Genomic DNA, 14,241 nt, shown 5'->3' with positions numbered 1-14,241 from the left:
GTATCGTATTGTTACGTAGGTATCATAATATGTATCATATTGTGGCCTTGCTTTGTAGTTTTACTCTTTGGACATCTTGTCATTTCTACAGCATTTCTCAGTCTAAAAGACGTAGTGGAGCATTGCGAATTACAGTGTAAGCCCCTGCACTCCCACTGTTGGTGTTATTCTAATACTGCCTCATGGGAATTCTGGGTTAGACAAGGTCCCAAGCGATGTGAATCGTAGCTCATGATATCAATCACTGGTTGTCTGGTCCAGAGTGGGTTATGTACAGGCCGTCGTCATATAGCTGAAATTTTGCTGAGTCAAACAATGTGAAGCAACAAACATATTCTATTGCTGTACAGAATGTAACCCCCAGTAGGGACCGAAGTTGGAATATGTCCCTAGCGTCCTGTTGCTTGTTATGAGGGGCAACTATACTCAACAACAAAAGTTCCTGTGACACCAATATTTTAGTGTATTTTTCAAACAAGTAAAGTTTGGTTTTCAATATTGTAGTACATGCATGGAATCAAGTCACAAAAACGCATCTGCTACAGAAAAGTATGCGTTCCATGCAAAAGTTGACTTTTATGCAAGCCCCATGCTATTTCACTACCCAAGAATGGGTATAAAACATGTGCGTTAACGGGATTCCATATGCCTTGTTTAGCATTGTGCTGACAACAACCACTCAGAAAAACAACAAAATTACGCAATTATTCAACATTACGAAATGCCACGCCTGTCCGAAAATAAACGTCTTCGAGCCATTGGTATGCTTGAAGCAGGATCGAGTCAACGTGATGTTGCAAGACAATTTAACGTCCACAGAAACACCAATCTCAATGGACAGCGCTATCGCAACGAGATCATCGGCCCTGTTGTTCTACCGTTTTCGGTCGTCATGGCCCAGGCATTACCTTTCAACATGACAACGCCTGGCCTCATATTGCTCGACTTGTTCAGTATTCTCTTCAACAAAACAACGTGAATGTCATCCCCTGGCCAGCTCGCTCCCCTGATCTCTCACCATCGAGCACATGTGGCATGAGATGGATCGGCGCCTTCGACGTCAAAAACATGTTCCACAGACACTCCAGGAACTTCGAAACATGCTCCAGCAGATGTGGACAGATATCCCACAGGACTTTGTGCAGCGCCTGGTCCATTCCATGAGACGAAGATGTGTTGCCTGCATTGCAACCAGAGGTGGACACACACGCTATTGATTTGTAAATTGACATTTTGGCATGTTCATGTTTTTTATGAAATCACCAATTTTCTGAAGTCAGTATTGCAAATTAAACCATTTGAACACTTACAGGAGTCTTTTATGTGTTGCAAACCAAAATTGTTTCAGATTTGGTTAAAAACATAACTTTGCATTAAATCTTATTCAGTGTCACAGGAACTTTTGTTGTTCAGTATATATTGGATATGTGGCTAGGCTGACTGTCTGTCATCTTTACCTGGCCCAAACTCACAGTCAAGGGCACCTTGAGCTGGAATATTGCTGAGTGCTGTGTAGCCCAAATAAACATTACACAGCCTGACTTTGACACACCGACCCTACTAACCAACACATTAACCCAACGTGTTACGTTTCTCATGTTTCTGAAAATGCACTTCAGGATCTGCACTTTTCTCCTGTAACCATGGTAACTTCACAATGATTTGTGCTTTAAGCATGCTAAACAATAACTCTACACAAACAAACTCTATATACAATATGTGTATTTGAGGAAATATTTGATTCTTTGTGTTTTCTATCATTGTTTGGCTATACCAAGCAAGTCAGCAATAATTTTGGTAAGTGGTAAGAAATAACATTTTGATAGACATGCTTGATTGTTGACAGTTAATGTTTTGATTATATAGCAGTTGCAGCAACTATTCAATGTTTTACCCTGTAACAGCTGATTTGTGGACATAAGTTAGGGATCTGCTTGATGTATCAGTTAAACATGTTATGTGACTTACTATTACACCACCGTCTCCTCCCCCTGTGAAGATCTGGGTTAGAATAGGTCTTAGGCAGCCCGTGCTTGTTGTGAGAGGCGAATAACAGGGGCAGGTGGTCAGGCTGGCTGACTTGGTTGATGCATGTCATCGTTGTCCCAATTGCGCAGATCGATGCTCATGATGTCGATCACTGGATTGTCTGGTCTAGATTCAATTATTGACAGACTGGTGTCATATAGCTGGAATATTGGAGTCCGCATTAAACAACAAACTCAAAACATTATATATTTCCATGCATACCATCTAATGCTGAGTTAAATGTAGTAATTTGTATAAACACTTATTATTCTTGTGGGGGGCGGTCGGGTAGCCTAGTGGTTAAAGCGTTCGCTCGTCACGCCGATGACCCGGGTTCGATTCCCGACATGGGTACAATGTGTGAAGCCCATTTCTGATGTCCCCAGCCGTGATATTGCTGGAATATTGCTAAAAGCGGCGTAAAACCATACTCACTCACTCACTATGATTCTTGTGATTTGGCCAGATCATGTTAATTGTTTGGTCTTTGGAATCAACTGATATTTATTTCCATTTAAGTTTTTCTCCCTGATTTTCCCATTTGTTTCTAGTCATGAACAGGTTTGTGTATCCACATGATCCAGGAATGGTCCATAAATAACTGGCAATTGAAAAGTTTTTTACCATCAGTATATTCACTTATTGAAAAAGAATACCTGAAGGGCATATACTTCACTTGCTGTGGTCACCTTGTGGAGCTGTGTAGTAATGGATTATCTCCCCTGACTCAGTGTGCCGCTCCCTGTGTCCAAGTCTCTCATGCTGGACCTGCTGAAGATGACGCTGGGAGAGAAGCTGGAGGGAATGAACGACCCTGACATTGCATCGCTGTCCGACACGGCCGCCTTCGCTGTACACCTTTATCACAGATGGTGAGTACACCTTCACATGGTGGTACTCCTGTATCACAGATGGTAGTACACCTTTATGTGGTGGTAAACATTTATCACAGATGGTGGTACACCTTTATCACAGATGGTGAGTACACCTTCACATGGTAGTACACCTGTATCACAGATGGTAGTACACCTTTATGTGGTGGTAAACATTTATCACAGATGGTGAGTACACCTTTATGTGTTGTTAAACATTTATCACAGATGGTGAATACATCTTTATGTGGTGGTTAACATTTATCACAGATGGTGAATACACCTTTATGTGGTGGTTAACATTTATCACAGATGGTGAATACACCTGTATGTGGTGGTTAACATTTATCACAGATGGTGAATACACCTTTATGTGGTGGTTAACATTTATCACAGATGGTGAATACACCTTTATGTGGTGGCTAACATTTATCACAGATGGTGAATACACCTTAATGTGGTGGTTAACATTTATCACAGATGGTGAATACACCTTAATGTGGTGGTTAACATTTATCACAGATGGTGAATACACCTGTATGTGGTGGTTAACATTTATCACAGATGGTGAATACACCTTAATGTGGTGGTTAACATTTATCACAGATGGTGAATACACCTTTATGTGGTGGTTAACATTTATCACAGATGGTGAATACACCTTTATGTGGTGGTTAACATTTATCACAGATGGTGAATACAACTTTATGTGGTGGTTAACATTTATCACAGATGGTGAATACACCTTTATGTGGTGGCTAACATTTATCACAGATGGTGAATACACCTTAATGTGGTGGTTAACATTTATCACAGATGGTGAATACACCTGTATGTGGTGGTTAACATTTATCACAGATGGTGAATACACCTTTATGTGGTGGCTAACATTTATCACAGATGGTGAATACACCTGTATGTGGTGGTTAACATTTATCACAGATGGTGAATACACCTTAATGTGGTGGTTAACATTTATCACAGATGGTGAATACACCTTAATGTGGTGGTTTACATTTATCACAGATGGTGAATACACCTTAATGTGGTGGTTAACATTTATCACAGATGGTGAATACACCTTTATGTGGTGGTTAACATTTATCACAGATGGTGAATACACCTGTATGTGGTGGTTAACATTGATCACAGATGGTGAATACACCTTAATGTGGTGGTAAACATTGATCACAGATGGTGAATACACCTTTATGTGGTGGTTAACATTTATCACAGATGGTGAATACACCTTTATGTGGTGGTTAACATTTATCACAGATGGTGAATACACCTTTATGTGGTGGTTAACATTTATCACAGATGGTGAATACACCTTTATGTGGTGGCTAACATTTATCACAGATGGTGAATACACCTGTATGTGGTGGTTAACATTTATCACAGATGGTGAATACACCTTAATGTGGTGGTTAACATTTATCACAGATGGTGAATACACCTGTATGTGGTGGTTAACATTTATCACAGATGGTGAATACACCTTTATGTGGTGGTTAACATTTATCACAGATGGTGAATACACCTTTATGTGGTGGTTAACATTTATCACAGATGGTGAATACACCTTAATGTGGTGGTTAACATTTATCACATATGGTGAATACACCTTAATGTGGTGGTTAACATTTATCACAGATGGTGAATACACCTGTATGTGGTGGTTAACATTTATCACAGATGGTGAATACACCTTTATGTGGTGGTTAACATTTATCACAGATGGTGAATACACCTTTATGTGGTGGTTAACATTTATCACAGATGGTGAATACACCTTTATGTGGTGGTTAACATTTATCACAGATGGTGAATACACCTTTATGTGGTAGTTAACATTTATCACAGATGGTGAATACACCTTTATGTGGTAGTTAACATTTATCACAGATGGTGAATACACCTTTATGTGGTAGTACGCCTTTATAACTGATTGTGAGTACACCTTCTGTACACATTTATCCCAGATGGTGAGAAAGATAGATGAGAGTACACCTTTAATAGATGTTACTGGGTAGCTGAGTGGTTACAGCGTTTGATCGTCCTCCTAAAGACCTGGGTACTATTCCCACATGGGTTGTATGTGTTATGGCCATGTCTGGTGTGCCCGGTGTGATATTGCTGGAATATTGCTGGAATATTGCTGGAATATTGCTAAAAGTGGCTTTAAACCCTTCTCACTTCCAAGTAATAACAAGCCTGGTTATATTGTGCAGGGAAAGAAAACACTTGTTTCTAGTCCGTCTTTCATTTATTTATGAATATTATCCAAGATGTATGAAAGGCTTGAAAGTTAAAGTGTATATATTTGTGAATTTAATAAATATTGTTCTCCAAGTGGTTAATCTCGAAGTTAATAACAATTGTTGTTGATGCTGTTGTTCAGTGATGGTCAATGACTTGGACCCAAGAAATGTAATAAGTTAGTGGCAAAAGTCAATAAGTTAAATAAACAAAGATGGCGGATGCAGTAAAATTTCGAGGTTAAATCAGTACTGTAATAAAATCTGGCATAGCTTCCACGCGTCCGGCTACTCGCAGGATCTGGGAGCAGTACTGCCATAAACTTCACCCCCCCATCCCCCAGACACAAGGACAACTGTCCCCATGTTGAAGCATATTGAAAAAAACTTACCTTGTACTTACTTACCTTTTGTTGAAAAAACCCCAACAACATTGCAAACATAAGACAATAATACAACATATATCCCCGTATTATGGGTTTTCGGACGCTGAAGAAACGTTCATAGTTTTCTCGCTTATCACATAAACAACTGTAAAACATCTCATTCACTTATAAAAGACAACTTTATCAAACAAACAAGCCATCTTCTGAGTATTTACAATTTCTGTGTGACGCCACACCCCTCGTTATTGTGCAAGTATTTGTGATAGAAAAGGTATGATGTCCGAAAACCTATGATCCGACAATAATAGTATTGTGTCATGAATAATAAAGGCATATATATGATGCTGAAAGCTCTAATCGAAAACAGTACAATATGTGTACTGTACATTCTCTTGATTGACACAAAACTTTATGAGAGCATTTCAGTTTTCATTGGTCATTAACATGATTAAAATCGATACCGTTTGTGGAATAACCCTTACTACAGTCATGCCCCACTTATACGGACTTCTGATATCCGGAAACCTCGGTTCCCGGACGATTTTCATTCAAAACGAAATAATTACTATATAAATTTACCCGTATATCCGGAAATTCAGTTTCCGGAACCGGACGGTCATTTTCATACACAAAACACTGAAATGCACACAAAATTGTCTCACTTATCCGGACAATTCACTTCCGCTGGTGGTAATCCTTTGATTCGTGAGAAGTCAATTAAACAAGTGACACTGAGTTATGTTTGAGACGAGCTTGTTTATTGTACATGTAATCCCCTTCGATAAATATGGCGTCTATGGAGGTCAGAGGTCAAAGTTGCTTAAATATGGCCTGTCAACCAGCGAAACGTAAGCGACACGCAGTTACAGCACGCAAAAAAAGGGAAATTTGTCTGTTTAAAGAAAAACACCCGTCAGCAAGTTTAGAAACCATCAGTAAGCATTATGGCACTGAATTTGGACATACCATAGGAAAATCAACAATTGGTGACAGTTCAAACTTCCATGACAGACTTTTTGAAACATGTATGAATAAAGATTGAGTGGATGTATCTGTTTGCTCTGTCATCTGTCATGAGTTGCATAATTGAAGGGAAGTAACTCTTCCAGTAAAAAGCTGGTTTCAGTTATACGGAAATTCGTTTATACGGACGAATTGTGAAATGACGCAAGTGTCCGTATGAACGAGGCACGACTGTATTTATGTTTTAATCATGAAATTATGACATGTGTGACCCCTTTCTCAGCATTTCTATCGGTCAAAAGTCCGACAACTTAAACAAACCATCTGTCAAATAGAAATTTTATCGGTCTATGACAGATGACCAACGGCCATCTGAAACCCTGTTTTTGTTGTTGTTGTTGTTGATACTGTTGTTGATTGTATTCAGGTGTGTGCAGTCTGTAGTGAAGGACAGCTTCCCCTCGAGACCCGTGAGACAGCACGTCTTCACCATGTGAGTACCGGAGTGACTGAGTGAGTGAGTGAAGGAGTACACGTGAGTGAGTTGTATCTGGATCATGGGTGAGTGAATGAGTGAGTGAGTGCCTGAAAGATTTTTTGTTTCTTGTTTAACGCTGCACTCAGCAATATTCCAGCTATGACGGCAGTCTGTAAATAATTGAGTCTGAACCAGACAATCCAGTGATTGACATCGTGAGCATTGATCCATGCAGTTGGAATATGATGACATGCATCACCCAAGTCAGCGAGCCTGACCACCCAATTCAGTTAGTCGCCTCGTACGATAAGCATAGTCGCCTTTCACGGAAAGCATGGGTTGCTGAAGACCTATCTACCCCGAATCTTCACGGGTGTAGTGATTCCCGACATGGGTACAATGTGTGAAGCCCATTTCTGGTGTCCCCCGCCGTGATATTGCTGGAATATTGCAAAAAGCGGCGTAAAACCATACTCACTCACTCACTCACGGGTGTAGTGCCTGGAAGTAAAGTAATTTATTCTGGACCAGACAAGCATGTAGTAATGAATAACTATGTATGTGTATGTGGCACCACCCTGTGTCGGTCGGATGCTACTACAATCACTGGCTACATGACATCTATGGTGACCAAGAATCCCCATTGAATCCTCAACTGGAATGTATGAAGTACTTTATGGAATAGACTGTTTGGTAATAATAGACTTGTCAGTCTGACCCATACTGATATCCGTCTAAACCACACTGATGTCATCTGAACTGCACTGATGTCGGTCTGAACCACACTGATGTCGGTCTGAACCACACTGATGTCGGTCTGAACCACACAGATGTATGTCTGATCCACACTGATGCTGAATGTTATTCCCCTACAGAGCTGACCAGATCGACCCCGCAGAGGCCTGTGCTGCTGCCACGGAGGCCATTTGTACCGGGGTAAGTGGGATGCCTTCAACATGTCAGTGTAGTAAGAGATTGAATGTTGACTCTGACAACAAGGAAACACCACCTTCCATGGAGGGCATGCACATTGAACTAAAACTTGACGAACTGACTCACAGCTCCAGTGTCTTGGCACAAGCACCTTGAAACAGGGACACAAATACAAGTATAATGAATTAGCTCCAGAATTTGAACGGGTAACCATGTTAGCAGGCAGCCTCTTGGTGTTAGTCTTGGTGGCCATGGATTAAGTCAGTGTCAGTCAGATTCCTTGATAACATCTGGTTCACTGGTGAGCTGTACAACTAGTGGGTTTGACTATTGATCTGTTAACATGATAACACTGATTGATAATTCACTGGTGACTAGACAGTTGGGGAATCACCACAAAGAGCACAGTTGGTGTCTTGATTAACAAGTTTTAACAGTTTATGTACAGAGCAAGAATATAACTTGATTGAAATATTAAAATATTTTCAGATAAACTTTTTCAAGCTTCTGTCACAAACAGGACTGACACCATATTGAATTCAAGACTTGAATTTGATGTCATCTATACTCTGCATGGTGCCACGTTTTACCATGATCAACAGATCGTTGTGCATCCTGACTGCTTTCTCAGCTCCATGGGGAGAATACCACCACGGCTGCCCATTAGACCCTGTGTCTGTCATGTGTGATAATGTGGAATGTTCCTAAGTGTCTCTTCCTGTGGGGCCCCAGTCGTCTAAGGCGCCGCGATTCCCTGTGCAGAGTTGCGTCCCTTGGGCACGCCAGAAACCTATGGTTGTGGGTTAGAATCCCAGTTCGCCCCGATTATGTTTCTTGGTTTGTCAGCACCATACCCGTGCTCGTGGGTTTCACCGAAGTGGTAAACATCTGAGACCTGCATCACTTCGGGCTTTCCTCCCACATTAAGCTGGAATACTGTTAAAAGCGGCGTTAAACCCAACTCACTCACTCACTCTCTTCCTGTGTTGTTCAGCTTAAGGGTGAGTTGTCCAACTCAATCCAGATGCTGGAGCGGTTCCTGCAGACCAACAAAACGCTGTCCATGCCGACCCCGAACTGCTTCAACGTCCCAAGTGAAAGGACCGAAGTGGAGTATGACTGGAACCAGGGCAGAGTTATCCCCCCTGAGGAAGTCCGCTGTCAGGTGAGAGTTTGGTGAAGATGGTGATATATCAGGTTTGTTGTATGGTATTCCGATTATCTGAACTAATTGGTGATTGATCAAAAGGTTCAAACAACCAAGCAATCAAACATAATTATCCATAACCTGACACAAATGGTTTTGGCCCCCCTCAAATCCAGAGATAGTTTTGTTCCCCGAAAATTTTTATTCACAACATTCTTAGAACTGGGAGGGAAATGTGAGAAGATGGAAGCCAGTGTCTTTCTTCAAGCATTAAGCATGTTAAGTGCTGAAGTAAGTATTTGTGTTGGATTTGGCTAAGGTGAGATGTAGTTTTCGTGATGCTAACAGTTGTGTCCCTTGGCCATTGTAAGCAGTCGCCTCTTATGCTAGTCGTAAGAGGCGACTAACGGGATCGGGTGGTCAGGCTTGCTGACTGGGTTGATGCATGTCATTTACAGACCGCCGTCATATGGCTGGAATATTGCTGAATGCAGCATAAAACAACAAACAAACAAACAAACAGCTGGTTCATCAGGGAGCCTACATATGAGGAAACTGTTTCAGGTGTGCTATGACCTGGGGTGCGTTCTGTTCCACCAAGAGGAATACAAGAGAGCTTACGAACTGTTTACACAGTGCCAAACTATCCATGACAAGGTGAGCCAGACATGGAGAAACACCTGACGTTATATATCATCTGTGACAAACACATGTCCTTCCACTGCTATCAAATAACAAACTTTGGCATGCATTTTTATTTCACTCTTATGAGACTTTGGGTCAGGGAATATGCTATCCAAGTAAATGTATTCTGCTCCTTTGTCCGTAGAGATCAGTTTCATAGGATGTATGTGTATATGAGAAGGAAGAGCTGTATGAGTCGCTGTATGAGTCGCTGTATTTTCAATACTTCATGGATGTTCCATGGTGTATGTTGTGAAGAGTGTCTGCCTGAAGAGTGTAAGATCCATGGTTTTATTCCCTGGCTGCGTCATTCCAAAAAGGACCTATGAAGATCTGGGTAGAATAGGTCTTCAGCAACCCATGTTTGCCATAATAGTTGACTATGCTTGAGATAGAGGCGACTAATCGGATCAGGTGGTCAGGCTCGCTGACGTGGTTGATGCATGTCATCGTATCCCAATTGTGTGGATCGATGCTTATGATATCAATAACTGGATTGTCTGGTCTAGACTTGCTTATCTACAGACCACCATCATATAGCTGGAATAATGCTGAGTGCCAGCTCGGTGTCAGTATCATGTGTCTGGATAAAACTGCTAAAAGTCCAGGCAAGTACAAGCAGCGACATGCAGGCAAGTTGTATGCACTACCTCCTCCATCACCTGTAAGACCACGTGCGACAGCTTTGTTGTATTGTGATGTGTGTCTATTTAGTCTAATGACATGAGGCCGTTTATTACTCATGGAAGTAAGAGGATCCTGATTCGGTGCATGTACTTTGTGCCAACCCCACCATTGCTTGATAGTCAAAAAATCTGTAGAGCAGACTTCCACAAGGCACATGTAGCCCAGAGAAATATTTTCTTTTGTGGTCTCAGAGCTCAATGGTTTCTCTCTTGCACTCAGTATCGGAAGTCTGCATCTTGGGTGTTAGAGGAATGTAGTGTATACAAAGCAGTGATGATGGAGTCACTGTAACAATGTTTACTTTCAGCTGAGGGGCGGTCGGGTAGTCTAGTGGTTAAAGCGTTCGCTCGTCACGCCGAAGACCAGGGTTCGATTCCCGACATGGGTTCAATGTGTGAAGCCCATTTCTGATGTCCCCCGCCGTGATATTGCTGGAATATTGCTAAAAGCGGTGTAAAACCATACTCATTCACTCACTCACTCTTTCAGCTGAAAGAACATATCTACATCAGTATTGACACTGCCCGACTACGTGGATACCTCATCAGCTGCTCTTCACTACTGGGGATTGTTACAGACCCACACAAACTCAGCATATTCCAACGAGCAGAAAACTCCAGAAAGAACAACTTTGAAGGCCTGATTGACATCCTCCTTGACGATAATGTCAGCCAAGAACTGAGTGTTTTGTACCGAACCAGTCTTGAAGATGACGTCCTACATGCAGGGAAGGGATGTGAAGTGTTGTACACCAAGGTGTGCATATGTAACGTTGTCCGCGGTGTGATGGAGGGGAAAGCGTTGGTGTCACCGGTGTTGTTTGCTCTCGAGAAGGCAGACCAGAGTGTGACAATGTTCTTAGTGATGACCATTAGCAGGGCAATGAAGGGCGCCTCCTTCTCTCAGAGAGCTAACCTCAAGTGTTTCATCCAGCACCTGATAGAGCTGGCGGAGCCGGAGTCTGGGTTCACCAATGCTGTGTTAGGGAGTGAGCTGGCCACGTACTTCGACAAGGAGGAGTGCATGGACATGGCGTTGGGGGACGAGGGGGAGCAGATGTACTTGGAGGACTTCGATTCCGAGGACCCAGGGGGATCCTCTGCCAGCTTCCCAGCATCTCGGGGTGGGTCTCATCATGGCTCCTGTTGTCCTGGCAACAGGCTAACTGCCTTGTAATTGTTGTCAGTTCTTGTTAATGGCACCTTATGTACTGATGGAAATGTGTTTATTCTTTTGGTTCCAGTCTTTTATCCAGTGTTTAATATGATTTTAAAACCCAACAAGACAGTTGGGCAGGTGACCCACAAATGTTGCCTGCCCATCTTCAAAGTTACCTGCCCTCATTCAGGCACTATACATATTGAAAAATCGCAAAAACTAGGAGACAAATCACAACTTGATCATTGTTGATTAAATTGAAATGATGCAAATTTGAGAATCTACGAGTTTTTGCAAAATTGAAAATGTAAGTAATCTTGAAATTATCTAGCAGACAGTCGGGCAGGTGCAGGAAAATTTCATGCAGCCTGACGGAAAAGTTGTCAGCCACAGGCTTCGGAAATAATAATATTGAGAAGGAATCAGGTTTTCATGAAATTCTGTTACCAAAAGCATTAGACAAGATAGTATGAAAATGAGGCAGTGATAAAGTTTGATAAATAATACTGATAATAATGACCAGCTCATTTTACCCTGGTATGGACATTCTGACAGGCTCTTGTCAGTAAAACTATGTAAGTGTTTTATTTCGTAAGTTTCATCCCATACAGAACCAACCTACAATTTGAGTGACCTTGAGGGAAAACTGTTGACCTTGTACGACCCAGGCCTGCTACGAGACGTTGTCAGTGACCTTCATGGGAACCGAAACTGGCGTTTTCCACAGTTTCTGCAGTTCAACGATAAGGTAGGCTAGAGCCCTGATACAAAACGTCCTACAAACGTGTGTATGACCATGATGACCATGACCTTGACCTCGACCTTAACATGTTGTCATGGAAATAACCTTCCCTTTTCTACAGTTTGTATGTTCTACTGATAAGGATATTGCTGTGTTCGGTAGGCAGATAGTTACTGTGTTTATAATGCTTGTCCCTTTATTAGCAATGTTGTATTTATTTTGTCCCGGACAATAGCACAATATATGCAGTCTGTGTGTTACTTATGTAACATGAATCAACACAATCACTGAAACACTGTTCTTCTCCATGAAGGATGTACATTTGTGAAAAGTTGGAATCATGTTTAGCTCTGGTGTTCTGGTTACTTGTAGTGGAAGGTTCCTCGTGAGATCCGCCAGCTCATTGATGGCCTGAATCACCACGGAATGCAGAAACCATTTGTCTATGTCCTTGTGTCTAAGGCAAGGCACTGTATGGAGGTCAAGGTGAGTACAGTGTCATGGTCAAGGTTTATAGTAGCCCTTTGAACTCATTATTAAAGGCTTTGGAAAGAGGCAGTCCTATCAATTACCAGTTATTAGCATATTATGCCACATCATATCAGTAGAAATGTAAAATATGTCCTCCTATTTCTGATTTATGTAAAAATCTACGTTTTTATAATAAACTAAAATATATGCCACACTGTTTCAAAATTGATTATCTTATCAGGGTCTACCATGACTTACAAGAGTTGGGTCCAGGGGACCCCCAATAAAATTTTAAGGGTCCTTGCAGGCAATATGAGGGTCCTGTAGAGTAATGTACTGTACGTTTTGATAATTACCTAAAGAGGCTGGATTGAATCAATGATCATGTGGACAGTGGTCATGGTTGATGGATGAAGTAATAGATATCCATAACTGCTCTTGATGCACTTTTGGTACAATGAATATTGTTGTGCGCCCCTCAGGACGCAGTTTATTCTTTTTCTGCGTCCAATCTTAAGGCCTGACACAGCACCTGAAATTGACATCATTTCTTCAATATGTCAAAATCGAGATTTTCTGGATGCACGTTTGTGCGTCACGTAAAACCCTGCCTTATAAACAGTAAAATGTAGATTATGCCATATATTTGAGACCCGTGAAGATTCCAGTGTAGAATAGGTCTTCAGCAACCCATGCTTGCCGTAAAAGGCTACTATGCTTGTCGTAAAAGGCGACCAACGGGATCGGGTGGTCAGGCTCGCGGACTTGGTTGATACATGTCTTCGATTCCAAATGCGTGGATCGATGCTCATGATATTAATCACTTGATTGTCTGGTCCAGACTCGATTATTTACAGACCGCCGTCATATAGCTGGAATATTGCTGAGTGTGGCGTTAAACAACAAACCAACCATATATTTTGAATGTTAAACATGAAAAGGGAGCAAAGCAATTTCACATACAAGATTCAGGTATAACACATAGATATGTCCTATTTGACTCCAGCCCTCAGGCAGTAATCATTCATTGTCCAGATATTTGACCGAGCACGCCAGCTGTTTGCCGTGGCAGACTCTGTGGTCAGCGATTTGTCATACGTCCTGTCAAAACATGTGCGCTGGCAGTCCTTGCTGGCTGACCTCCGTCAGTACGACCTCAACCAGACGTTTGGAGAGGGCTGCACGCTTCAGGACCTAGTCAAGAAGACCAAGACCTGTCTGACCACCATCAGACTAGGACAGGGTAGGTTGTCACTCACTCACTCACTCACTCACTCACTCACTCACTCACTCACTCACTCACTCAACCTACCCATCCACTCACTCACTCGCCCAAACACCCACCGACCTACTCACTCACTCACTCACTCACTCACTCACTCACTCACTCACTCACTCACCTAAAAGCTCTAGTTTCCAGATAAACCATGG

General features: G+C 41.9%; 1 protein-coding gene across 5 annotated transcripts in view; it reads left to right on the top strand.

The window, feature by feature from the left end:
- LOC124135372 (integrator complex subunit 8-like) overlaps window positions 1-14,241 on the top strand; it is a 43,789-nt gene that overhangs the window by 11,820 nt on the left and 17,728 nt on the right. For 3 of the 5 annotated variants that reach the window (XM_048399036.1, XM_048399034.1, XM_048399035.1), the window contains exons 5-14: window positions 92-136; window positions 2,760-2,900; window positions 6,938-7,003; window positions 7,864-7,924; window positions 8,916-9,086; window positions 9,633-9,725; window positions 10,929-11,562; window positions 12,209-12,345; window positions 12,712-12,825; window positions 13,846-14,053. In XM_048399036.1, the coding sequence (XP_048254993.1) occupies window positions 92-136; window positions 2,760-2,900; window positions 6,938-7,003; window positions 7,864-7,924; window positions 8,916-9,086; window positions 9,633-9,725; window positions 10,929-11,562; window positions 12,209-12,345; window positions 12,712-12,825; window positions 13,846-14,053 (1,670 nt within the window). The remainder of the gene's footprint in view (window positions 1-91; window positions 137-2,759; window positions 2,901-6,937; window positions 7,004-7,863; window positions 7,925-8,915; window positions 9,087-9,632; window positions 9,726-10,928; window positions 11,563-12,208; window positions 12,346-12,711; window positions 12,826-13,845; window positions 14,054-14,241) is intronic. The other 2 variants (XM_048399038.1, XM_048399037.1) reach the window with 1 other exon arrangement.

Source organism: Haliotis rufescens, unplaced genomic scaffold (assembly GCF_023055435.1).
Source record: "Haliotis rufescens isolate VD_foot unplaced genomic scaffold, xgHalRufe1.0.p SCAF_19, whole genome shotgun sequence".
Classification (NCBI taxonomy): Eukaryota; Metazoa; Mollusca; class Gastropoda; order Lepetellida; family Haliotidae; genus Haliotis; species Haliotis rufescens.
The sequence above is the reverse complement of the archived record's forward strand: the minus strand, read 5'-3'. Positions and strand labels throughout refer to the sequence as shown.